The sequence below is a fragment of the Equus quagga genome, chromosome 2 (genome assembly GCF_021613505.1).
Source record: "Equus quagga isolate Etosha38 chromosome 2, UCLA_HA_Equagga_1.0, whole genome shotgun sequence".
NCBI lineage: Eukaryota > Metazoa > Chordata > Mammalia > Perissodactyla > Equidae > Equus > Equus quagga.
Window position 1 is genome coordinate 151,645,168 of NC_060268.1, and position 27,789 is coordinate 151,672,956.

The 27,789-nt window shown below is 44.6% G+C and overlaps 2 protein-coding genes across 3 annotated transcripts in view; both read right to left on the reverse strand.

Moving 5' to 3' along the window:
• Nucleotides 1–202: 202 nt before the first annotated feature.
• ALDH18A1 (aldehyde dehydrogenase 18 family member A1) overlaps nucleotides 203–27,789 on the reverse strand; it is a 44,267-nt gene continuing 16,680 nt past the window's right edge. Inside the window, exons 6-18 of one of the 2 annotated variants that reach the window (XM_046653277.1) lie at nucleotides 25,857–26,009; nucleotides 25,335–25,425; nucleotides 19,060–19,184; nucleotides 17,858–18,002; nucleotides 16,916–16,989; nucleotides 15,362–15,455; nucleotides 12,678–12,898; nucleotides 10,445–10,582; nucleotides 7,602–7,797; nucleotides 7,379–7,500; nucleotides 4,661–4,847; nucleotides 3,542–3,637; nucleotides 203–1,251 (exon numbers count right to left, since the gene is read on the reverse strand). In XM_046653277.1, the coding sequence (XP_046509233.1) occupies nucleotides 1,070–1,251; nucleotides 3,542–3,637; nucleotides 4,661–4,847; nucleotides 7,379–7,500; nucleotides 7,602–7,797; nucleotides 10,445–10,582; nucleotides 12,678–12,898; nucleotides 15,362–15,455; nucleotides 16,916–16,989; nucleotides 17,858–18,002; nucleotides 19,060–19,184; nucleotides 25,335–25,425; nucleotides 25,857–26,009 (1,824 nt within the window). In that variant the 3' untranslated portion in view covers nucleotides 203–1,069. Of the gene's footprint in view, nucleotides 1,252–3,541; nucleotides 3,638–4,660; nucleotides 4,848–7,378; nucleotides 7,501–7,601; nucleotides 7,798–10,444; nucleotides 10,583–12,677; nucleotides 12,899–15,361; nucleotides 15,456–16,915; nucleotides 16,990–17,857; nucleotides 18,003–19,059; nucleotides 19,185–25,334; nucleotides 25,426–25,850; nucleotides 26,010–27,789 lie in introns of both variants that reach the window. The other variant, XM_046653276.1, reaches the window with a different exon arrangement.
• Nucleotides 19,794–22,540, reverse strand: LOC124235392 (adenylyl cyclase-associated protein 1-like). The gene is given in 2 exon segments (XM_046653278.1): nucleotides 19,794–21,070; nucleotides 21,073–22,540. Coding segments are annotated over 2 exon segments (1,425 nt in total). The 5' UTR covers nucleotides 22,322–22,540; the 3' UTR covers nucleotides 19,794–20,894.

A 27,789-nucleotide genomic window follows, 5' to 3' on the forward strand; every position in this document is an offset into this window, starting at 1 on the left:
CAACACCTCCCTGAGGATGAGTCCATGCCTGGGGTCTGCCTGAACTGCTTCCACTGACGCTGTTGAGGCAGATGGCTGGGCGTCTCCCCACCAACTTCCAGAGAAGAGACGATGTGTAACAGTGGGGTGTGAGAGCCACAAGGGAGGAAAGAGGAAGAGGGTAACGACAAAGGAGGAGAAAATTTTACTCGTGCACAAGGGCTTTTCATAAGAACTTTATTTCTCAAAAAGGGGGGAAGAATCCAAAGTACTAAAATAATCCTCTAATTTTCGTTTTGGAGAGAAAGGATAGGATGACAAAATAATTTATATAAAAGTCTCAAGCGTAATTGCTGCAGCACATACTTCATCCTGAGACTCACACCTCCTGCCTGCAGCTCCAGGTTGCAGCTGCAGCAAGGGTAATGCCGACTCTCCTGCATCTGGGGACGCTGCAAGCATCTGGAATGCTTATTTACATTTACTCAGCAAATAAATACAAAAGGTCAATCTTCCCAGTGAAAATGATTCAGTTCATTTTTGTGATTGTTTCAAATAAGAATGCCAGAAAGAAGAGCTGCCCCTTTTTTCTACAATCTCACATCTCTCCTTTTCGAGGATGACTATGAGTGTGAAAGAAATGAAATGCAGGAGGACTTACTAGGTATGAGTGGCTCCAGTACCAACCAAATGCCAAGGGAGACTTTACCTCATTGAGGCGATAAAAGGTAAAAAGCAGCCACAATTTTTCCATTGCCTTTTATGTGGGCGAACTGCATCTTTCTGTTTCTGTCACTGCAAGGAACTGGACCGGGTGAAGCAAAGTCCAAACCTGTAGCAATTAAGCAAAGTCCCTATCCATAGCAATTATTTTCTAGCTTAAAAAAAAGAGAGAGAGTAGAGTGACCTGGAACACGCATTAGCCGAGACTGATGTTACCAAACTGAGCCCAGAAGCATCTAGGTGAGCTTCCCAACAGGCAGACCCTTCCAGCAAGTGGGAGACAAGACCTGGCTCATCCCCTGAGATTCCTAAGACAAGGTGAACTGTGAAGACCTCTTGGTACACTCCGGCTCTTCTCTGAACGCTTTCAGTTGGTGTTTCTCTGAGGAACAGGGAGGGTCTCGTGAAGATATTTTAAACTTCCATGCTCTGAGAAATCTGAGACCACGTGGTCTTGCCCTCGCAGCAGCCACTTGGTGGTAAGGAGTCCCTCCAGTCCTACTGGTCCCCGGGCGTGGATTCGTGATGTACTGATGCCCACTTCAGCTCCTGCGAAAAAGCATGGATGAGGACGTGGCTTTCCCTAGCCTCCACTTCCTGTCCGCCCTCCAGACCCACGTCTCTTCCTTCTCCTTATGTGGCACCCTGTCTCCCTGCCCACTCTTGACCCCTCCTCCCCAGGCCAGCCAGAGTTCCACTGTCTCTGTAAACCTGTTCTCTGGTCACTAGACATCATGAAAAGCCCCCTTCTTCTGCAAACACAATGTGTGGGCCTCTCTTTTGTACTTCATCCCCAATGCATTTTGCTAATACCAGAGGTGCTGTCTCTGCTATCTGTTTAGTATCTGGATTGTCTATCATAATTCAACATTTGGGCATCTTCTGAGGTATACAACAATAATTAGTATAGAGGTCTTATCTCCCCAAATATTCTTTAAATCCTAGAATGTAAGGGACAAGTTCTTAGTGTCCCTCAGAATTCTTAGCACACAGGTACGCATTAGACAGTTGCTGAGTACATGGAGGGGTGCTATTCATGTCTTTTCCCTCTTGCTCCAGGCTTCGGGACCATGTTTGCTGGGACATCGGGGGTCTTCCTGGGTCTGGCCCCGGGTTCTGCACTGCACACAGGACAGGCAGGCCTTCCTGGTTCACCACAACTTTACTGAGCATGTACTATGTACAGGCACTGTGCTGGGTGAGCCCTAGGGATAAGGGTGAATAATTGATACAAGGTCCTGTTTTCGTGTGGGCAAGGGGCTGAAGAACAGTTCAGCACATAACTTCACATGGTGACTGAGTGCAGTGGAGGGAGCTGGGACAGACTGCGTGGGTCGGGTGGGGACACACTCGAGAGGGTAGCCAGAGAGAGCCTCCCTGAGGCGGTACCTTTCCGCTGCAACCTGAACAAGGCGAAGGAGCCAGCCAGGGGCACAGCAGGCGGAGAGGGGCTGCAGGCAGAGAGAAGCGGAGGGCAAAGGCCTGAGCGGGGATGTGCCCAGGGTAGAGTTGGCATGGGGAGGGAGACCCCTGGGGCAAGCCTGGTTGAGCAGTGAAGAGACCACAGGACTCTGGGCACATTACCTAACCCTTCCTCACACTCCCACTGTTTCCTCTGGAAAGTGCAGAAAACATGGAATCCATTTTGAAGCACTCAGTGAGATAATGGCTGTGATGCACTTAGCACAGCACTGGGAATGTAGTGAACGCTCAACGTGCATTATCTGTCACTGCTATCAACGCATTTCCCAGGAATTTAACTCAATTAGAGTTGGAGCTTTTGCTCTGAGCTGGTGATGGAAAGACAGCGGAGGGGTCTTCCGCTCTCCCCCATTCTTGGACTTTCACTTGAAAGCTGGCACCTCAGCCCTTAAAAGCACGCTGCTATTTCTTCTTCAAGAACATGGAATACAGAGATCTGTGCAAGCAATGCGATAATTAAATCAAAACCCCAACATCACAGGAGCAGGGAACTGAGAAAAAAGAGCCTAATGACTAAGAATAACCGGGTAAAATTCCCTTTAATAACCTTTAACAATTCAGTGAGAACTATTTCTCCAGGCAGATCATCTAGTCAAAGGTTCAGAGGGATTAAAATGTTTTAAGTGGTTGAAATAATTCTCCGATGTGTCATAAATGCCTTATCGGAGCTCTGCAGAGTGGTACCCTGGAAAACCAAAGACTGAGAAACCCCTCACAAGGGGAGAGAAGGGTATCTTTCTGAAGCTTTTTATTTCAGTCTGCTTTACAGGTAAATCTTGCACTTCCGGGCTTACCTGTTTGTTTCTGATGCTGACACTTAAGCCCAGCATCAGTACTAACACCTTCTTTTGTCCTGTTCTCATGGGGAATTCCTAGCTCTGAGGCAACCTGGCTGTGTCTCTCTGAAGAAGTAAGTCTGCAAGGGCAGTGCTCTCGAGGGACCTCGGCATGTACACCTGTCACAACCTGTGCATGAAGACACGCTGTGGTCTGCCCAAACTGAGGTGGGAGTGATCTGGGCTTTGGACTTGCATAAGTTTGGGCCTGAATGCCAGCTGTGTGACTTTGGGCAAGTTACTTCACTTCTTTGAATCTCAGTTTCCCTATCTGTGAAAAACGAAATACCAGTACCTACCTTCTTAACACGTGACATGCCTACAGCATAGGACTTCCAGCAACTCACGGCAGCTATTATTGTCCTCCCTCATAAACCCACCCTCCCACAATTCTGTCTCTATTATCTTGATCAAGCATGGATTATGGAGAGATTAAGATTAAAACCACCCTCACCACACTCCTTGGACCACACAGTGGTACACAAGGGACTCCTTTTTCCCCTGTCCAGAGTCTTTCTTACCTAGTCCGAAGCGGTAGCCATCAGAGAAGCGAGTGCTGGCGTTCCAGAACACGCAGGCGCTATCCACGTGCTGGAGGAAGAACTCTGCTGTTTTCTCTGCAGCATGAAGTGAGAGAAGAAATCAAGTTAGGATGACACACGGAGAACATCCCTGCTTCCAGCCAGTCACTGGTGGCTGACTGGGGCAGGGCCCAGGCCCCAAGGAGTTTCCCCACATATTGAACACGCAGACCTGTGAGAAATCTGAAGAAGGTGGCAAACCCACTTCATCAGTCACTGTTGTGGGAAGAGTACTTGTCTGGGAAAGACCGCTTTGGAATCCAGATCTCCTACTGGAGACACACCCTCAATGCTGCAATGGCTTGTCTACACTATCTGTTTATAGGCTCTGGAGTGAACTCAGAGCCTATTTGTTTATAGGCCTCAGTCTGAACTCCAACTCCACACCCACTAGCTGGGTGACCTCTCTGAGCCTGAGTAAGATGGGAAGTGACAATATTACCCAGTCCACAGGGTTGTGGAGAAGATAAAATGAGTTGACATCCATAGAGCACTCATCCCAGAGCCTAGCACGTGGTGAGTATTCAGTAAATGTTAGCTATTACTATTGGTGGTGTTCTGATTCCCCAATAAACTGACTGTAAATTCCCTGAGGGGGCCACATGGGCTTCCTTCACCACCGGGCCTCCAGTGCCTGATACCGAGGTGTCTCTCTCAATACATATCTGCGGGATGAAGGAATGTGGAGAGCTGGTTCTGCCCTTAACAAGATGGTTCTGGGCCTTGGTTTCCTCAGTTGTAAAATGGATTTATTCCAACAACTGGAAATATTATTTTAACGATGAAATGATAAAACCTCTGAGACAGAGCGAGTCATCTTTGAGTGGAGCTAAACATCTCTTCCCCGCCTGCTCCCACATGGCCCGCTGTGACAATATAATGAGGGAAGGGATGTGAAAGCACTCGGCAAATCATCAAATGCAACCAAGACCAGGCTTTCTTTAGTCTATTTGGATTATGTTTTCCTGCAGGCCAAGAGGGGCTGAGAGGAGCAGGACCACCTTGGAGATCAAAGCAGAAAAAGCAGACACCATATGCTTGAAGCATCTGGACACTGACCATTCTCTGTGACGATGACATCTGTATGGGAGCTGCCGTACTTGTGGATGTGGTCGATGGCCTCCTGGACGTTGTCCACCACTTCAATGCACAATTCCAGGTCCCCATACTCAGTTCGGAGGGACTTCACTTCGGAGGGGCTGAAGGTCAAATAGGAGGCGAACTTGGGGCCTGCGTGAATCTTCACCTGGAACAGAGGAAGTCCGGGGCAACAACATGAACGCAACAGAAACAAGCACGCTCACACTTCTTCCTCTAGGATCACACAGCAAGATGGGCCTGAAGATGATGAGCCTGTGGCTCCTGTAGCCTGGACAACTAACCTAGTCCCTGCCTTCCTTTTAGAGGCAGCTTCCCATCCTCCAGGATGCTCTGCTTTCGAAAAGGCTGACTGGCCACTTGCCAGCAGTGGCCCTCAGTAAAACTGGGGCAGGGATTTAAGCAGAAAGCCTCTGAATGTTAAGAATGAGCAAGGCATTCATGGGGCTATCAACATAAGCCCTTGACTGCATTTTACTTAAATGAACATCTGACTATAAAAATCCCATTCTCAGGGGCCGACCCGGTGGCGCAGCAGTTAAGTTTGCATGTTTCACTTCGATGGCCTGGGGTTCGCCGGTTTGGATCCCGGGTGCAGACATGGCACTGCTTGGCACACCATGCTGTGGTAGGCATCCCACATATAAAGCAGAGGAAGATGGGCATGGATGTTAGCTCAGGGCCAGTCTTCCTCAGCAAAAAGAAGAGGATTGGCAGCAGTTAGCTCAGGGTTAATCTTCCTCAAAAAAAAAAAGTCCCATTCTCAGGGCTGGCTCAATGGCATAGTGGTTAAGTTCGTGCACTCCACTTTGGCGGCCTGGGGTTCGCAGGCTTGGATCCTGGGTGTGGACCTACACACCGCTCATCAAGCCATGCTGTGGCAGGCATCCCACATACAAAATAGAGGAAGATTAGCACAGACGTTAGCTCATGGCTGATCTTCCTCACACACACAGACACAAATCCCATTCTCTGCATATGAGACCTGAGCAATGGACTCATGGAAAGATGGAGATGCCACGTATACAGTTCTACTCCCTTCACCCCGGAGAATTCTTAGGTGTGCTTTAGAGGAAAACAGTACTTGGTTAGTAACCACCTCAAAACGCGGCTGTCAGATTTCTGACTCTGTCAATCTGGCCCCACCTCTATGTTCGGCTCAGCTCCAGACTCTGGGGCTAATCCTGTTCCTGGCTGGAGAACTTTAAGGATCCTGATGCTGGTGACTGACGGCCCCGGTCACAAGTCAAAAAATCCCACTTCGGCCTCATTCTCTGAGACTTCCCCAGGGCAGGGTTCACACCTTGATTCTTTGGGACCAAGCTCTTGCCTTGGCACAAGTTACAACAATCAGTGCTCGTCCTGTCACTGCTCCTGAGACCCTGCATGGTTTCCTACTGGGGACCCCATGTCCTCCAGGCCTCGGTCCAACCACGTTCCGCAGGGCCTGGAATCCCCTCCCACAGCGGCAGCTCTGTGCAAGTCGCCCCGCTGGTTTACTTCCTGCAACACAAAGGTGCTGCATGAAGTACATATTGACTCATTTTGACTTGAGAAACATCAAGGCAATCCTGAGGATGACTGAGGATACCACGGGTTTGTCTGAATCAGGACTGGGGGTTTTATTCCTGGCTAAAAGACAGCTTGCTTCCTGTCCGGTCTGGTGTGGTGCTTGGCATACATAGCTGCCCAATTAAACAGGCCACTAACGTAAAGCAGGGCCCCAAACATGAGTGATCATGTGCTCTGACTCCCTTTTAACTTGTAGAGTACATTTCCATTTTCAAAACAATCTTCTCAGGTTCTCACTGGGACCATGCCACATTTATAAGATGATTAGAACCTTTCTTTCCAGCAAAAGGATGGAAGGGAAAAGACACATGCTTAGGGTCAAAGGAAGCAAGGCCACCAGTCACTTTCTCTACTGCTGGGCTAGTTTATGTAATTCTGAAAGGGCACCACGACATGAGATATTAGAGCTTAAAATGCATCCTGACAGAAAATTTAAGATCGTCTGTTTTTGCCCAGAGAGCATCTATTTTCTAGCAATTAGAAATTTAGGATGGAACATACACTTGTGTTTGAAACTTCCTGGCTTTGGTTGTTTATAAACTTAATGACATGGTAAGAAAATAATCCAGAGAGGACATTACACAAATTGTTGACTCCCGAATGTCACTGTATTAAGTACATTAATACTGGTAATTTAAGACATTTGTGGAGGAATGGATGCATATAAATTTTTGGTTTGAAAACACTGCTGTACTATCTTTTCAAATCGAATCCAAACAGGAATGTGTTCAGAAAAATAACCTTTAAACTATGCCACCTGAATAAAAGGTTGCCAGAAATAGCCCATTCAGTGGGCTGCCACGTAATCTGTCTTATCTTTGGAGGCTCTTAGCACTTAGCACATTCCACTTTGTAATGACGCTGTTTGTGTATGGGTTTCCTCCATCTACTAGACTGTCAGAAGGCAGGGGCATGTCTTACGCATCTCTGTGTATTTAGCACAGAACTTTGTACATAGCAGATGCTCCAAAATACTGATGCTCCAAAATACTGATTCTTAAATTGCCTTAAATAGTGTGGCAGGTGCTCCTGGTCTAATCCCACAGGCTTCTAAATCTCAGGACGGATGAGGGCAAGTGATGTACGAGTCCTGTGGACTTGTCTTACCTGTTCCACTCTCAGCATATCAATGATCTGGTCAAACAATGGTGTTCTCAGCAGATCTCGATGGATCAACAAAGTCTCTAAAGCATTACAGGCAGCTGGATACTCACATTTCGAGTCTCTGACTGAAAGAAGGACGACAAAGAATTCCTTCTAATGATCCAGAGCCACAGAGGACTTGACAAATATTTCGCCCACATAAAACAGGGGACCCCATTCAGCTCACCTAGTCTAGTGACTTTATCCACACTGGCCTCTGAGTCCACATACATGTGACAGATCCCTTCACTGTGCCCCATCACTGGAATGCCCTTAGCAGCTTTCTGGATGTCTCTGACCAGCTGGGAAGAGCCACGTGGAATAATAAGATCTATCATTTTGTCTAGGCGGCAAAGATCTTCCACTTCTTCTCTGGTATTCACCTGAAGAGGCAGAGAATGAAAAGATAAAGATGACATCTTTGTTTTTTTGGTGAGGGGTGTCTGACTCCTTTTAATACGAAATCTTGGGAAGATCAGGTCATGACAAAATTATACCATTCTAAATGATGAAAATACAGGACATGTTTTCAAATTATCTAAGGAATTAACATTATTAGTCAAAAAAACCCTCAAAAGACTGATCACGTGAGCCTGTAAACACAAAAATACAGAGATGATACACAGAGACCCAATTTCTACTATCCCAGCTTCCAGGTCCAAAATACATCCGGAAAGGACTGTAAGCCTCTCAGGAGTCAAACCCAGGTTTGACTCCCTTTTGTAGCCCTGAGCCCAGCGTAATGCCTGGCATGGAGCAGACACTGAATCAGTGAATGAGTGAGTGAGTGAACTAACTAACGAAATGAATCCTCAGAGGAGGAAAAGCCTCCTTTGCCTTTCAGAAATGGAAGGGAACAGAGCCCTGCCTGCCTGCCCTGAAGGGTTATCTCCTTTGTGACTAAGCAGCATGGCCTCCTAGTCTGGGAGAAGCACGCTCAATAATCAGGGAGCTCTGTTTTTCTCAGGAACTGAATCCACTCCACAGGAATTCTTCCGAGATCCTCACGACATTCCAGTGAAGTGAGGTTCCTCAGACCAAGAGAATGACATCTTCTGACCACACCAAATATAGAGGAAGCAGCATCCCTTTTACAGATAAACGTCTGTATCTCCTGACAACTCAGTCAGACACTGAAAACTTACTCCAGAAATGAGATTAAGTTCCTGATCTTGGGGATCGAAAAGTCATCCAGGAAATGCTTATCAAACACTACACATCAGGTGCTGTGCTCTGCATTACAAAACATGCAGGACAGAGGCCCCGCCCTCGAAGAGCTCAGAGTCCAGCAGGGAAGACAGGGTTAGGACACTCCCAGCCACAACACACTGCAGATAATTTAAAACACGCCAGAAGAGTACGAAGTGCTATCCATGGAAGCGAGAGGAGGCAGAGATGATGCCAGGCCCTGAGGAAGGATCTCAGTGGCTGCTCTGTTGGTTCTCTCATCACAGCACGCATCCTGCTGGGTCACGGTTCTCCACGACTTCCACTGACAGCCTCTACCCTGGGATGCCGGGTGGACTGACTAACGGGCTTGCGTTAGGACACTGAGATTATGGGCACTTTTTTTCTCCTCTTGATTTTTAATTTTCTCCCATACGGTCATGTGACTTACAACAGAAATACAGACATACATGTTCAAGAATGTTCACAGCAACTTTATTCTGAATAGCCAAAAACTGGAGACAACCCAAATGTTCATCAAGAGAAGAAAGGATAAACTGTATTATATGCATGTGATACTACATGGAATACTACATGGTGATAAAAAAGAGAAAACTACTGCTGGATGCAACAATGTAGATGAATTGCACGGACATACAATGAACAGAAGAAATACAACACGAAAGAGGGCATTGAGTATAACTGCATTTATATGAAGTTCAAGAATAAGCAAAAGAAACTGAATGTGAAAGAAGTAAAACAAGTGGTTTTACTGATTAGGAAGGGCAGAGGGTGCCTGCCCGGGTGTTGGAAATGTTCTGTATCTTGATACGGCTGCTGGTTATATATGTGTGTATACATATGGACAAAGTGGCAGAGTTGTTCACATAAGATTTGTAGACTTTACTGTATGAAAGTTATACATCAATAGGAAGAAGGGATGGGAGGAAACCTGTCTAACTAAGCGAGCACATGGCACAGCTGGGATCTGAATCCCTAAAACCTGCTCTTTCCACCCACTATGCTGTCCTAAAAAAAACCCGATTCTCGTCAGTGAGCATGTAATGCAGCAGGTTTGCAGACACTATCCCAGCAGCCAAGAAAATCCTGGAATGTTGGAGTGAGTGGCCTCAATGGGAAAGAGGAGGATCTGGAGTCAACCTGAGTCCACATCTAAACTCTACCACAGACTGTGTGATTTTAGGTGAGTTATTTTACCTCTGAGCCTGTTTATTTCCATCTATAAAATGGGGCTAATAATTAATGGTATTTTCCTCAAAGGCTTGTTGTGAGGCTTAAAAGAGATAATGGGATGAAAACTTCCTTTCCTGTAGTAGGTGCTCAATAAATTGTAGCTATTGCTATCTAGTTCAAAAACTTCATTTCATAGTTGAGGAGAGTGAGACAATGGTTAAAATAATGACCATAATGATAATAGTGATAATGTCATGACCTCATACTTACATGCTGCTGGATGGCTTACAACAAACTTTCATAAAATTTGTCTCATCTGACTCTCCCTAAATCGCTCTGCCAGTGAGCAGAACCAGGCCTCACACTCTCAGTCTGATATTCCTGCTGCCCTGTGACCCAAAGAATGAAAAGTTAACAGGCATTCTTGTAAATCAATAGTGCCAGGACACAGCTGAATGAGACTGGCCTTCTTGAGCCACTGAAGACTTATCTGGGCCAAGGAAGTCCTGGCACTGTCCACCGTCAGCAGGGACACAGGACCTGCCACTGCTCCAATCAAGCCTGCCCCTGAAAGTAGCTCAGCCTTAGGCGGCCTCAGCTTTGCTTCAAACACCCAAAGACCTGACCCAGCCCCTCTAGGCCTGACTTGGCTCATTCCCAAGGACTTACTAGTTGTACGGCCTCCTTCACTCCATGGATCGAGAGGGCCTCCTGGGTTAGGAGGTGGAGAATCCGGTTGCTGTGGGTGGCCTCCTTCCCTCCTTTGAGTAACAAGCCATTACCACTTGCAATAGCCAAGGCTGCCACCTGCCAATCAAAGGGGAAAATAGTGAACCAAAGGGAAAAGCAGTAATGCTAACAGTGAGCCAGCACTCACTGAATACTACCTCTGTGCCAAGCACTCTGTTCATCACTTTAAAATGCCTAATACACTGAATCTTCAACATGCTCCAGGGAATTAAATATTTTTTTATCCCCCACTTTATAGATAAAGACACCGAAGCCCCGAGAAGTGGTGACTTCCCAAGGTCACAGTGCTTCTAAGTGGCAGGGCTGGGAGCCTTGACTCCAGAGCGAAACCACCTGGATATTAAGAACTAATCTATGTGGTTTCCTTAGAACCAGTAGCAAAGTAACCTGAGGTAAGTGCCCCCTCCCTACTCTGGCCACAGTGGAGGATAGGGTGCCCAGCTGCCTCCTGACTCAAGTGCTTGCTTCTCTGACTCAGGTTGAGGCTGGGAGGCATCTCTGGCCATGTCCTCCTCTGGCCCTGTAGTTGTTCCAAGAGCTCAAAATGCCTGGTGCTGACAACCTGGAGAAGACTAGAGCTCCTGCCAGCCCTTAGACAGCTGTGGCAGAGACCACTGAGAAAGGAGCACAAGATTGTCTGGGGAGGAAAGAGTAGGCTACCCAGGAAGTGGGTTAGCTACCCACTTACAGCAAAGAGCCAAAGACACAGACCCAATCACCCAGGGCCTGAAGCTTAACTTTCTGATTGTTCTTGGGATGAATGCAAATCTTCCCATTATATAATGTAGAATGCAAATCTTCCCATTATATAATGTAGAGAAAGATACTTTACTAAAAAATCTTGCCTGAACATGTTAATCTCCAGTTTAGTGGTTCTTAATCCTTTTTTGTTTGTTTTTATTGCTCACAGAGCCCTTATAAAAGTTATGTAAATGTTCTCCAGATACATACACACACACACACAGAATTCTGCATAGAAATTTTAGGATTCATGGATTCTGTGACACCATTCAGGTTAAGATCCCAGGTGAGGAACCTTAGCTGTAGTTGGCTAAAGACAAAACCTTTCTCCTTGTGAAGTATCAGCTGGTGTGGATGAAAGGAAGTAGAGAGACTTCATGGACTCATTCCTACTAGCAGGTTAGAGTTCTGCAGTTTCCACTGGGGCATTTCTGCAAACAGGTATGTGGCCAGAAGTGGAGAGTGAGCCAGCACCAGCCAGGGATGAGGACAGACCCTGATGGTGTGGGAGTCCCTTGGTGAACAAGCTGATTTTAGGTCATCCAGGGAGTATCCTCCACAAAGCATTCTGGGCTCCCATGCTCCCCTATGCCTTATTTACAGTAATGAGGTGCTGGGTTTTGTTTGTTTTTTGTCTTTAAATAGAATTTCTCCTTGAGACTTTGGGGCTAGTGCAAAGAAAGAGTTGACATCATCCCACCGGACAGTCCAGTGCGGAAATGGTGCCAAACTTCTGAGAGAGTGTGTAGGGCAAGTGAGTCCACCCTCTAGCGCCACCTTGTGTATCAGGGCCTGGCTGCTTGACGAGACCTTTAACACACGGTTCTCAACATCAGCCTGTGATATGACAAAGTCCTTAAAGAGGGTCGCGTTCTAGTTTCCATTAACTATGGAAAGTTCTTTTCCGAGAGACGTACCTACCATCTGTGACACTGATAAAAAAAAAAAAAAGGGGTCTTTTTCACATGGGCAAAACCAGCTATTAGATGAATGACCCCGCAGTTGGCTAGCAGGGACGCTGTGGTCAGAGGACAAAGCGCCCCTGTGAGCTAAACTATAGGGAAATGTGCTCCTGCATCGTGGTACCGGAGGGTCATTTGGGCTCAAGGCCCAGCTCCACCCTTACAAGTGTGACAGGAATATTCACTTCCATAAGCCTCAGGTTCTTCAACAGTAAAATGGACATATGAATATCTACTTTAGAATTACGGGAAGAATCAATAACATAAATTACCTTAAGAACAACCTAAGAATCAAGTCTCAAAAATTATCTTTAAGGAAAAAAAAAAAAGATAAGACTTTCCCACCAAAAGAAGAAAGAAAGGAAAATATCTTTGGGAGATCTATTTCGAGTCCTGAGAACACACTCCTCCTCCAATCACGGCTCCAACGGCAGGCGTCAGTCACAGACCTGGGGTAGACAGTCAGGGCGAGATTCAAAGATGACCAGGAGAACTCCAATTGGGACAGTCACTTGTTCTAGTTCCAAGTTTTTGGCAATTCGGGTCCGGCGCAAAACACGTCCCACGCTGTCCTGTGAGGAGGCCGCGATCTGCCGCAGACCGATGGCCAGGCTGTTCAACTTAGATGTGGAGAGGCTCAACCGTTTCAGCAGAGGGGCTGCAAGTCTGCCTGAGGGGGTGTGAAGAATGCAGGATGAGGCAGGAGGTCTGAGCAGGCTACAGCTGTGTTCCTGAACATGTGGCACCGTGTCAGGAACGGAACTTAGGGGGTCTCAGGAAGACGACGACAAGCCATTTACACAGCTTTTCTGGGGGGCTGTTTAGCAGTATATGTCATCATGTAAAGGTGTGCACACCAACACCCTTTGTGCCACAATTTCAGTTCCAGAAATTTATCGTTTGCGTGAGCAAACTTGCATGTAATGAGGATATTTGCCACAGCATTTTTGTAACAGTGAGAAATTAGATTCTACCTAAAAATTCAGACAACGGGCTACAAAGCAGTTATTACAAATAACATATGTATATGTACTGATATGGAAATCTGCATAGGATACAGTTTGCGAAAAAGGCAAACTATAAAACACGTGTATGATGTGAGCCTATTGATCAAATACTGCACAGAGACGCACACAGGGAGATGTCTGGGAGGCATCAAGAACAGGGATGATCTCTTTCTCCACAATTTTAACTTTTTATACTGAGTGAATTATTTTTATATTCAGAAGCAATAAAGATGTTTTCTTTTGAAATAAAAACTTAAACAGAGTTATGGTAAGTTCATATATAGAATTTTCTTTAGATTTAAACACAGTAGTACACATGGTGTGATTCTCTCTCTATACACACACACATATTCATATACATACATGTCTATACACTCAGGAAAACTATTTGGAATGATAATCCTTTACTATGGTTCGTGTTGAGATGAGATGATGAAAATGAAAATTTTCCCTTTTTTAAAATAGTCACACCCACCAAGACAAAATAATAAAAAGATTTCTACTTCTGAGGGAAGGAACCAACCTTATATTAAGAAAAAAATTAAATCATTGTTCTACCAACCAATTATAGCAATTAATTTTCTTCATGTGTTAAATAAAAATCAAGGTTTAACTATAGTGCAAGTTAAATATTACATTCTAGTTTTCACCTCACAATGCATGTACATTTTCCATACTGCAAAAATTATTTTATTTACTACTAAATATTCCACTGAGTTGATACAGCTTAATGCACTTAACCACACCTATGCTATTAGACACTCAGGCTGTTTCCAGTTTTCAGTGTGATAAATAATCCTGCTCTAAGAATCTTTACATACAAAGCTGTTTTCTCTTCTTGAAATATTTTCTTAAATCTCCTGAAATGGGCTTACCAGGTCAAAGGGGATCGTGTGTACCCAGGACTTTGGTCTTAAGCCACTGCGTGTCCTTGTGAATTTCCAGAGGGACAGAACTGGGATCTGAAGTCAGAGTTCTGCCAACAACAGCTGTGTGCCGTTGAACAACAGCTTGAACCTCTGTGGGTCTTAACTCTTTGACTTTAAAGAATTGGAAAAGATATCATCAAAGATTTCTTCCATTCTGAAGATCTATTTTATGATTTTTCAATACTGCACAAATTCAAAAGACCAGATGTAAACTTTAAAGGAAGTTCCAAAGCAACGGCTCAAAAACGTTTTAAGGAGTGAAAGTAATGTTGATGAGCCTTGCAAAGTTTCTTTAAGGGAACACCACTAATTTGAATGTTTAATTTAAAGCACATTTATTCAAGAAAAAAGGAAATTCAAAACCCCACAAAATCAACACCCATCTTTTGGGGTGGAAAAGACAGAGAATTAGGAAAAGGGAGAAAAGACTGAGGGCCTCCCCGACTCTACGTACTTAGTTGTCCGCAATGTGAGTTCAGCCAGTTCACTCACTCTACCATTAGCATCTCCAGGGCATTTCTGGGTGGTACCTGTTGCTAACTCTGGGCAGACTACGCACTGCTTAATTAACTAGGAGAGATAAGCTGTATTTCATCACAGGCCGCACAAACTGTTTCTACAACTATTTTATATGCACAGCCCATATGGGTTTGAATCCCAAATCTGTCACCGGCCATATGATTTTAGGCACGTGACAACTTCTCTGTGCTTCAGTTTCCTCCTCTATAAAATAGGGATAATAAATAGTAGGTACCTCAAAGGCACTAGGTTGTAAGGATAAAATGAGATTCTGTCTGTGACGCCCTTCGCACAATACCTGGCGACACAGGAAGGCCTCAATAATGCTAGCTGCTATCAGCTGAATGTCTAAAATAGTGGGGCCCTCAATCTTTTTCTTTTTGTTCCTAAATTGCCAAAGAAGCTATGGCTCATGACCTGTGGGGAATGGTAAAAAGCCCCTTCGGACGGTTGTACTAGATTAGCTGGACGGAAAGTGGGTGGAGACAGTATGTATAGTTTGAAAAAGCCCACTGAATACTAGCCACCTACCCTCAATAAAAATGATGCATAATATACAATTTATTTTATAACAATTGTCTTTAGGCAGACTATGACATAAGAATTATTAGTAAAACAGGGAACAAAAATCAAAGCAAAACCCTCCCTAACATTGACTCTAAATCGCCTGGTCTTTACCTTCTGCCTCCTCCAAGTCTTTTTTGTTGGCTAACAGGATCTCGTCACGCTGGTCTGTCAACAGATCAGCCAGATGATGGATAATTTCTGCTCTCTGGGAAAAAAGGTAAAACATTACACAAACAAGCAACAAGCAAATATATCAATCCAAGAATGCACATCACACTTTTTTTGTTTTTGAGGAAGATTAGCCCTGAGCTAACATCTGCTGCCAATCCTCCTCTTTTTGCTGAGGAAGACTGGCCCTGAGCTAACATACATGCCCCATCTTCCTCTACTTTATATGTGGGATGCCTACCACAGTATGGCTTGCCAAGCACTGCCATGTCCGCATCAGGGATCCGAACCGGTGGACTCTGGGCCACTGAAGTGGAATGTGCGAACTTAACCACTGCACCACCAGGTTGGCCCCCACACCACACTTTTAAACCTACTCTTCTGACTGTGCCAGGCCTTGCTCCTAAACCCAAGGTCACCACTGACTGAAACCTCTTTACCTCATATCATTCATTTCCCATCACTGCTCCTCTCATTTTTTCCCTCCTCTGCACTAATCTCCCCCTATTTCTTCTTACTTTTCTTCCTCTTGTACCACTCCTGATTATTATGATTAGCAAACCACAGCCCAGTCAGTGGTGGGGAAAGGGTGTGATGAATTAACAATCTGTCCATGAGACAAGGACCAGCACTCTCACTCGGTATGATACACACATCTCCACATATTGAGTATCACTAGCTGTGTAGTTTACTTCCCAGGTCAGTTTTTGCACCTAGTTTTTCTTTTCTGACAATTATTTATTTAATGAATTCAGTCAAAGGAGAAAAACCCAGTCCAGGATGCTTGAGGAGACCCCAATCCTTACCCACATAGAGGAGGAAATGGGGCAAATCTGCATGGTAACCACTGAAGGAGTAAAAGGAAGTGGTTCAACAGAGGCAAGCTAGGCTCCTCCTTGCTTTCCTTTCTCTACTTGTAGTTATTTTAAATTCCCTTCTCCTTTCCGAGGCCAAAGTTTTCCCTAGAAGAAACCTGTACTCATCACTCTCAAATACATCCCTGACAACACAACCCTTGGGAAGCCAGCCCCCAGCTTCCACCTGACCTCCTTGCATTTCCAGACTCATCGTGTCTGCTACTTCAACCGACTGATTCATTGTGCACAGGGCAGGGCTGTGACTACGGAGCAGGCTCTCGAGCTTCCACTGTATAGGGAAGTTAGATGCTTCAGATGGGCTGGGATAACTAATTTTCCTACATCTCCATGCCTAGTATGTGGCAGAATTAGGGAGCCTCCCTGGTCTCATCATTTTTATGTTTTTGATAAAAAATCATAGCGATGAAAAGCTGCCTCAGGCCTCAGCCTACAAAAGACAAAAGGGAAAACAAAACTTAGAAAAAGAAAAAAGGCAGAGCAGATCTGAATCAGACTCGTAACTCTGCTAACTCTGTGGGACAGGAGGAATAAAGAGGGAGACAGCAGGCGTGACTGTACAGTAAACCTCACAGCATGACTCACTCTGAAAACTAACAAAACTATCAGCCAGGGTTATTACCTGCTCAGGTTCCAAAGTGGCCAACATCCGTCCTCCTGATCGAGCCATTTCTCCCTGTTGCTCAACAGTAGGGCCTGCGAGAACATTTGCAAACATCAGACCATGGTCAGCTTAGTTCCCTCTCACTATCCCAGCCTGTGCTCAGGCTCACCACATGCACAGAACGAACGCTCAGTGTCTTGGTGTGCTTGCTTCTCACACAGAGATCACTCTGACCAATACAACAGCAAAACGATATACCAGGTTAACTCAGGCATAAACGGAAGAAACTCGTCTGTATTTCTTGAGTAGACAATATAATTGATGTCTTCTAGAGTTCTTTTCCATTTCACTTGGCTCATATTTTCTAATGAGTTTGCAATTCTGATGTAAATGATAAGGCAATTCGATCTTTGTGAACACTTGAGAGTACGTACCATATCTTATGCATCTTTGCATCTCTAGTGTTTATTAGTACCTGCCATCCAGCATGGGCCTAGAAAATGTTTCTTGAGAAAATGGACGATTACATTCTTTTTTTTTTTCCCCCTGAGGAAGATTCACCCTGAGCTAACATCTGTGCCAATCTTCCTCTATTGTATGTGAGTCGCCGCCACAGCATGGCTGCTGACAAGTGGTATAGGTCCATACCTGGGAACAGAACCTGGAGCATGCCAAACTTAACCACTAGGCCACGGGGCTGACCCCGATGCATATGTCCTTTAACTTAGTGATTTTAGAGAAAACAGAAGGCCTAGTTAGGTAGATTAGATAAATTTTACAAAAGCAAGCAAAATCCAATTTTGGAAATAGCCTTAAAAATAATACCATATTTCATAATGTCAGCAATCAATTTTGTGACCTCTATTCCAGAGTGAAAGCTCAGTTTTCAGTCCCATTGAGGCCATGGCATCACCAGCTATGCTATCCACAGACCATGGGACCCTATGAAGAGCTACTTACCTGCAGGCTTTACTTCGGAAAAGAAGGTGCCAACTTTCTTCCCCTCCACGATGTCTGTGATGACGTGCCCAGACACCTTTGGGTGGGTTCCGTTGGCAATAACCACAGAAGTGCCACCTTGCAAAGCCCAGAGGGCTGCTTTCACCTAATGGGGGAGGTTAGATCCAAAGATGAGATTCAGACCTTGCAGATTCTAGTCACTCATACTTTAAACTTGCCAAAAGATATAAAATAATGTGATATTGAGCAATGTAAGTATTTGCAGGAATGTTCTGGAAAACACCCTCAGCCCATGCACTCTTCCAAGCCCAACCCTGGCGTGTGTTGCCTAAAGATGAACCACCTACCCTTTGTGCTCGGCGAGTTCTCTCTAAGACTCTAGTACTGGGACTCATAACTTCTGCATTTGACTTATTGCACCTCAACTTAGTGTCCAGCCTGGTGTTTGACCAGAGTCTGATCCTGAGGACTTTCAGCTTTTGTAAATGGGGCTCTTGTCCTCATCTCTGCCATTGCTACATATGATGATGTATCTTAAGGGTATAACTTCTAAGAAAAATTAATGGGAAAGAAAAATTTTTGAAAGATTTTATCAGGAAATATTTGAGCTGATAACATTAGAGGATTTATGAATTATGAAAAATATATAGACGCTGCCCTTGACGAGTTTACAATATGAACACACTCTTTATATAATATTAATAAAAAGAATTCATACACAGACAAGACTAAATATAGGTACACAATATGCATTAAACCTAAACCAAGGTACAGGCATACCTTGGAAATATGGCAGGTTCGGTTTCAACCACCACAATCAAGTGAATATCACAATAAAGTGAGTCACACGACTTTTTTGTTTCCCAGTACATATAAAAGTTATGCAGGCTATTAAGTGTACAATAGAATTATGTCTAGAAAACGTACATACCTTAATTAAAAAGTACTTTATTGTTAAAAATGTTAACCATCATCTGAGCCTTCAGTGAGTTGTAATCTTTTTGCTGGTGGAGGGTCTTGTAAAAAATGCAATATCTACAAAGCGCAACAAAATGAGGTATGCCTGTATTTAGATATGTGTATGTTTAGGTATGTATGTGCCTAGTATCTGAACCATTAGCCCCCAGTTACAAACGTAAAAAGGATAAAATATTGTTTGGGTTTTATAGTTGATACATGCGATAAAGGCATCAGATTCTTACCTTGGCTTCCATGCCACCCATCCCTACTCTCGACTTGGTTCCGAACGTCACAGACTGCTGATCTCCAGGATAAAATATATCAATGAGCTTTGCATCATCTGATCCTGGGGGGCTGTCAAACAGGCCTAAAAAGCAGACAAGAGTGCGTAATACTTCTTTAATGGAAGGGAGTGTCCCCAGGACAGACCTCTCCAGGCCCCTGCCAAGCACTGTGTACTTGACTCATCCAGATGAATTCTGCTGTTCCACAAGATCTAACCAGAAAAGGGCACGAGGGATCTGCGGAGTCTAGTCACAATGAAAAACAGCTCCAGGACTCACCTTACATACTTTTATAACCTTAAAAGGCTTAATTAACGAACGTTTGCCAGCATCAGAGCATGGCCATATCCTTAGAACAAAATTTATCAACCCTGCCCACAGACTAGCGGGAAGCTGTCCTCACTTCTGCCATCGCAATTTATGATGCTGAACCTTAAGGACGTAACTGAAAAAGACGAGTGGCTGTTACAGAAATAGTGTGGCAGCCGTATACTGTTTAATGTGACTATTTCCAAGCGGGATGAAATGCGAAACAGCTTCACATTAACTCTCACAGTACCCTTTGAAAGAGTCACTGATTATATGCCCCACGTTATTATGGGGAAGCTGTTGTGAAGGTTAGGCTGGGTCAGCAGAAGAGCGTACGACTCTTGGCATTCAGTCTAGATTTATCACCACAAAGCCTATGTCCATTTTTTTTTTTTTTTGGTATTAATTTTATTCTATTTTCTGTATAACTTTAAGTACATAAAGGTTTATTTCCACAGGCCTCAGGAAATGGGTAGAAGTCACAGGACAATCTCTCTTTCCACCAAAAAAAGTTGCATATTTTGGTAAGTGTCCTAGAGGGAAAAACTGAAATTTACATTAGCAATGCTGTGCAAGATTTTTACATAAGACCTAAAACCAGCCTGCATGGAGATTTTAGTCCTCTGTTCAGGTGCCTGGACAGAGGCCAAAAGCGGTTGAGCATGACAGGGCAAGGAGGCAGTGAGGATGGATGACAAGCACCTAGCATGGAAGGAGGAAGGAATGCCAGATTCCTTGGAATGGTAGGTTGTTTTTCCTTTTTTTTTTTTTTTCTTTCAAGTCATCTCTGTAGGAAGGTGCTGGGCAGGGATCCCAGAGAAAGAAAGGGTCCAAGACTCCTTTAATTGGCCTGGGTGCAGGGCACTGCCACAGCTGCTGGTACAGAAGAACCTACTATCTCAGGTTCCAGCAGACCCAGGATGGAATGCAGAATAAAAGGAATGCTTATAGGAAACAATTTTGCTTGGAATGCTAGAAGGCCAAGCTTCAGCCTTTGGTCCAGTGCAATACTTGCCTCACTTGTCAACACTGAAAAATTAGTTTGGTTAGAAGAACCAACTGGAATCACACTAGCTTCTGCTACCTTCGTGCTTATTGTTAGAAAATACTAATTTGTGCGAACATTCTGATCTGTTAATTCCTGGGGACTGCTTTATTCTTCCCAAAAGACTGTTGGCCAAATAACTCCCAAAGGCTGAAAGCGAAAACACACCAGTCCTGGCCTGCAGTTCCTTAAGAATGGACTGGCGGTGTGGTTGAGCTGACATGGAAAGCTGCACCTTCCTGCAGAAGATCAACTGACCTGCTATCCCACCCCAAATCTCAGCCTGAGGTATATTTCAGTGAAGGCAGGTAGCTGTGCTTCTCAAAGCAGAGAAGCAGTTTAAGAGCAGAAAGGTAGAGGAAATCTAGAAAAGAATCGTCTCGATAAAGATTTATCCCATGGTGTGAGGGAGAGGGCAAAGAACCCAGTGGCACTTCGCTTATCCGGCAATTTCTGTCACTGTGGTGACCAACTTCTGCCCATTCCATAGGGTCTTGAACTGCTCAGGGACTGGGAACTCATTAAAGTCACCGCCTTCTGTAGGAATGAGGACATTCATTTCAGAAGATTTGGCACTGACTATCTCACAATCCAGGGAATTCTTGCTAGGGAAACGTGGCAGCCATCTGTTTTGTTGATGGAAATGGGTGGCACTTTACCCATTACCTGAACTTTGACATCCCTACTATTGATTATCTCCACAATGCCCACCACGTCATCGAACACCAGGCCGAGTTTCTTACAGTTATCTACTGTAATGGAGTTAATTTTGCCCTCGATTTGCAATGTTGTGTTGACACACTTGTATATGTAAGCCACCTGTTTCAGCTCCGTGTCATCAATTACCAGGTTGGAAACATTCTCCTGATTTTCCACTCTCCACTTTTTGCCCTCCAGTTCAAGTAGAGGTGGCTCCTTCTTTGTGGCTGGTTTGGGGGATGGGCTGCCTCCTGGTTTAGGTGCAGAGAATGGTTTGGGGCCACTTCGCACTGGCCCACTCTGAGCCTTCAGGGCGGGGTTCTTGTGCGTCTTCATGTTATCAGATACATGTTTCAGGGCATGTGTGATGCTCTCCCCCTGATTAATCTGAGCAAACAGTGCTGAGCGTGAAGCAGACTCATCAGAGCCTGAACGGGTGGGGACTGGGGGAGGAGGTGGGCCTGGTGGGGGGGGAGGAGGACCGGATCCAGCAGAGGGTCCAGATGGCAGTCCACTCAGTTCTTTTGCCACAGGTCCCGTTTTGCTCCAGGCCAGTCCGGTGGTATGGAACTGTTTAATGTAAGCCTGCAGCTCTGTCCATATACTCAAGTAAGCTTTGACCCAGTCCACATGCTTCTTATCCATGTCTTTGTACTCCTTCAGGACTTGGTTTGTATAAAACATGGCAGCATCATTCATTTCTTTCACATAGGGACCAGGCTTGGGAGCCACAGCCACGCAACCCAGGGCCTGGATACTTTCGCTGACGGCCGACAGGTGATTGAACAACTTGCTGCCTTGGTTCTTCTCTGGAAACGTTATCACTTCTTGGATCTGCTCTGAGATGGGTGCCAACAAATCAGAAAGCTTATTGCCTGCAGGCTGCTGGCACTGAGAGGCTGTAACCAAGAGAGCTCGCTCCAACTTCAGACCTGTGTGGACCATCTCTGCATGTTTCTCCACATCTCCCCCAATCTCTTTACTGATCTTCAGGTACTCTGCCACAGGACCGGCCAGCAGTGAGTCAAATACTTGCACATATGGAGCTGTTCCTGCTTTTGGGGCACTGTCTCCATGTCCACAGTGCATGTCAGAGGACTGAGATACTGCCTCCAGGCGGCCCACCGCCCTCTCTAATCTTTCTACCAGATTTTGCATGTCAGCCATAATGCACCACCTGCTCAGAGTTGTCAGCCTATGTCCTTTTTATAACTGTGCGGAGTGGCATAAAATAAAGAGTTACAGGCAATGTTATATGCATACAATCTAAGATTAAAATCCTCACAATTTCACGGCTGGCCCTGTGGCCAAGGGGTTCAAGTTCCCCAGGCTCCATTTGGCAGCCTGGGTTCAAGGGTTCAGATCCTGGGTGTGGACCTGCTCCACTTGTCAGGCACGCTGTGGAGGCATCCCACATACAAAGCAGAGGAAGACTGGCATGGGTGTTAGCTCAGGGTGAATCTTCCTCACACACACACACGGGTGTTAGCTCAGGGTGAATCTTCCTGACACACACACACACAAATCCTCACAATTCCACTTTGAAAAAGAGTGAGTCAGAGACTTGAAAGGGGAAAAGAGAGGACTGAGACAATGAAGTCACATCAAGGCCTCAGTGGGACACAGACGCGGAGGAACTGCCATGGGTGGGGACACAGACGCGGAGGAACTGCCACGGGTGGGGACTGGCGGAAGGACAACTGGGTAGCGATGTTTAAGTTTCAGTGGCCTTTTAAGGTTTCAAGTGGCTGCTGTTCTTGTGCTACAATACACTTCTCTGCTCCATTTTTCCAAGTCTTTAACATAACCCTGCTATCCACACCCTCTCCAGGAGAATAAGTGAATCAGAGGGGTGAGGAAATCATGGCCAGTGTAGAACAAACCACAAGCAGCAATTACAGGGAGAGAGAAATCCCCTCTCGTGACCTCTGTCCACCTCAGCCCAGCACGCCACAGCTCCCAGGATTCAGGGCTGGCTGCTTCTCAGAAGACACTGTGCCATGAGATCACAGGCTTGGATTGGGAGGCTGTTTTGGTTTCACACAATAAATAGTACAGGCACGTTTGGACAACTCTAAGCCAAATCTTCTCCAGAGACGCTGAGGGACTCCTAACATTCTGATATCCTGCCTACTCCTCTTTCTCCCCGACAGCAGCCTCTCAGACCCACCAAGAGCACATTTAAAATTCTGATATTTTTCTAAAAATCAACATTCAGTGGATAATTAATCAGAATTAAGAGCAAAAGCCTGTCGATAACCAATTTTGGTGTTTGAGGCAGCGTTAGAACTGTTTACTAGAGTCTAGCTCAAATTAGGTTTTATATATTGATCTGTCAAACTGACATCCTTTACCTTGCCAGGCAGTGCAGGAAAGAGAGAAGAGTGTAGATTTCTAAATTAAACATATTTAGATTTGAAAACAACCTCTGCCAAGTATTAGCTATGTGACTTTGGATATACCATTCAACTGATCTGAACTTAATTTTTAATTTCTTCATCTGAATAACTGGGCTAACTTACCTACTTTGCAGGGTTGCTACAAGGAATGAATAAACTGACATTTATAAAGCACCTAGCACAGTATTTGCACATAGGAGAAATTTAATAAAAACCTGTTGATTAACCGAAATGCCTTCTTCTCCAGGGTGGCTCACTCTTATCCCAACTTAGCTGTTTCTGTTCTGAGATTTCAAATTTACAGTGAATAAACATGGTACCAAAACTTCTTACGGGTAAAGATAGTGACATGCAAGAACAATATCTCTGACTTTCTACACGGGCAGAAGACAGATCAATTCATCTATACCTGCCGCTACCTCCACTAGACAGCCCCCTGTCCTTACTTTATACCATGGGAGTGTAAACTGGAGAACAAGTCCTGACATGATAACCCGCCTTTGGTGTGGGCTGGGAATTAAACAGGTTTTTCTCACCTCCTGGGAATGTAATGGGGGACTTTGGGATCCTGTAGGTTTGGCTTATTTTAGACACAGCTACCATATTCCTTATGGGTCAAAATGTAAAATGGGAACAGCTTAAGAAAAAGTGAGAAGAATAAATGGAGAGCCAAACTGGAGCCAAGAGGTGCCCCCCATGAGGAAGAGGAAAGCAGAGAGGAACATAGTAACACATATGAACATGGTCCATACAGCCTGGACTTTCTGGAGTGGCTCCAATTTAAAATAATCGATCTCATGATTTACGTTAAAAACTGAAAGTGATCAAAACCACAATGAGCTCTCTCTTCACATGCACTAGGATAGCTATAATCAAAAAAGGCAGATAACAAGAGGGAAGTGTTGGTGAGGATGAGGAGAAACCAGACCCCTCATACACTGTTATGGGAATGTAAAATAGTGCAGCTGCTTGGTACCATTTCACTTCTAGCACTTCTTCAAAAAGCTAAACATGTATAGAGTTACCATATGATCCAGCAATTCTACTCCTAGGTAAAATAAAAAACATGTTTACACAAAAACTTGTACACCAACGTTTATAGCAGCCTTAGTCATAATAGCTGAAATGTCTATCAGCTGATGAACAGATAAGTAAAATGTACTTTATCTATACAGTGGAATATTATTTGTCAATAAAAAGAAAGGAAGTACTGATACATACTATAACATCGATGAACCTTGAAGACATTATGCTAAGTGAGAGAAGCCAGTCACAAATCACATATTATATGATTCTATTTATATAAAATGTCCGGAACAGGCAAATCAATAGAGACAGAAAACAGATTAGAGGTTGCCCAGGGCTGGAGAGTTTAGAGGGAAGTAAGGAGTGACTGCTAAGGGGTATGGGGTTGCTTGTTGGGATGATAAAAATGTTCTAAAATTGTGGTGAGGGTTGAACAACTGTATGAATATATGAAAAATCATTGAATTTTAAACTTTAAATAGGTGAATTGTATGGTATGTGAATTATATCTCCATAAAGCTGTTATAAAAAACAAAACTAAAGCACCTAGAAATGACACTTCCACATTCAAACCCCATCTTCCAGACTCACCCACTTTCTTTTGAGTCATAAAAACTCTTTGTCAGACCAAATGGCTCAGAAAATAATGGTCCATAGTAAAAAAAGATCAGAAGGACTCAAAGAGGAGAACTCGTGCTCACACATGTAGTATTTAAAACAAAGGCTGGCTAAAAGGAAAAGGCATTACTTTGTACCTTCGACATCTGAAAGAACAATCAAGAGGTCAGTTTTCATCTCCACGGCCAGACGGGCAGCCAGGCTATCATTATCTTTAACACTAATAACCTGGAATGCAGGTAAAAAGGCATAAGTGAGTGGGCTATGAAGTTCAAAATGAAGTTCACGGAAGCACTCAGCTAGGCTCTGGCAGGCAAAATTAATGACCCCGCACATGTGGATGACAGCTCTTACAGGCCCCTTCCGTCTAAAAAACACCATGCCTAACAGCAACCCCCTTTCCAAACATGCACCCTTCTATCCACTGACACACACAAGCCATGCTCACAGCACCATCTTAAATCACTACAGCACCTCACCCTGTTGAATGAACCCCCTGACTTCAGAAGAGCTTACGCAGATGCTGCTCCACAATGCCAGCTTCTCTCCCAATCTCTCCATGCTGTTTATGCCAAACTTCCAGTGTTAGTACATGCAGCATAGCGTGCCATTAGTGTCTCCAGCATGCTCAACCTTAGGAATACTTTACCCACATTTACCCCCTGGAGATCACTATTGGGCTCAGCTGGGGGGACAACAGCATCATTTGTGTTGACAATGGGGACGATGTTCATCCGGAGGAGCTCATGAAGTGTCCCATTAAGGTTCCGGCGCTTCTGCTCATCGTGGAAATCCAAATTGGTCACCAAAATCTAAAAGGATTAAATAGATGGAAAACACAGGAGGGAGGGAAATGATGAACTTCGCAGGAACAGCATACAAAAGATGCTAAGAGTAGAGGAGCTAAACTTTAGGCTTCTGAGATCCCATATAGATTGGAATGGAACATACATCTCTGGATGCTTATCCAATTCTTCTAAAGATGCGAAAAAAGTTAGAATCACTTGGAAGATATATTTAAGGATGCTCAAGACTTCTTGCAAACGTACTTTAATCCTCAGAGAGCTACCAAATCTCATCCATTTACAAAATTAAGAAACTTAATGTATCTACTTTAGAGGGATATTGGGGGAAGTAATGACTGCCATTAATTTCTAAAATATCTCTATATCCCAGCATCTGATTCAGCGTCTGGCCACAGTAGGTACTGAAACATCTGGTGAGTGAGTGAATGAATGGTTTACCCTGCTTGCTATATGAGACAAAATGGAACAGGGCGGTGTTGTCACTGTTCTTGCTCTGCAGCCGACCACTATGGGAGTTAACAAAGACTGTGAGCATGTGGGGTTAGTCTGAGAGGTTACGGAGGTGAGTCTTTAGTCACAAACTGAAAGAAAGGCTGGATATAACTTAGTTCAGGGGAGGGGACGAGCACAAGCTGCTCAAAGGCAGAGGGGAGAGCTGGGTGTGGGGCTGGTGAACCGCTCTGCCTCCTTGCTTGAATCAGAGTATCAGGCAATGTTTAGCAGGAGAGAAGGTAAATGGAGATGACAGCAAGAAATGAAATGGTAACAAACCCTGAAGCTCATGAATAAACGCTTCAATGAAATACCTCTGATGTTTAAGAAGGGGGTTCTTGTGACATAGGGCAGGCTGAAGCAGGGAAGGGTGAAGGAAGACGGTCAAGAAGATACCAAAACAGTCAAAGTGGGAATGGTTAAGTCCTGAACCAGAGTCTGGCTATGGTAACCGAGAAGACAACAGCAGCCTTAAGGATATATAAAATGTGGGTGAAGAAGACAAGATGGTAACATGACTAAGGCAAATAATTCACTAATTCATTTGATAAAAAATTTACTGAGCCCCTCTGAAATGCCTGTACTAGCTTCTGGGGTGGAGAATAAAAATGTTGCTGGTTTGGGGAAGATGAAATGGGGTGCATTTTTGTAAGGGTAGACGATGAACTCCTTCTCAGAAAAGTTTAATCCTATAGATGTACAGATTCTAGCCCCAGAGGATAAAGGTCCAACAGTAAAAGTAAACACGTGTGTGTACGAGAGGCAAGCGGAGGTAGAAAGGTCCAGGGAAAACACCTGTTGCTCAAATAGTTTAACAAATAAAAGGGAGGAGACAAGGGCCCTACGAGAGAAGAGCATGCGCTTGGAGAAGGGCGATCTGTTAAGATGCAAACCAGTTTCATTTCTACAAAGAAAAAGTAAGCTGCTGCACTTGTTTAAATCTTTAATCTGACAGACGACTTACAGGAGATTGCCCAAAGCCACTGATAATGGTCTTTAAAACAGGATTACTAAAGAAAACAAGGAACCACAGGATAAAGAGCAAAGGGCAAAAACTTCTGGTAGATAAGATCACAGGGGAAGGCAAAGGTATGGGAGAAAAGGGGGTCCATGGAGGGACGCTATTGGAAACTGGAGGGAGCAGAGCTCTTGCACATCAGTATTAATGGAAACATTGGCTGAAGTGCAGTAACCTTTAATGCTTTTTTTTTTAAGATTGGCACCTGAGCTAACATCTGTTACCAATCTTTATTTCTTCTTCTCCCCAAAGCCCCACAGTACATAGTTGTATATT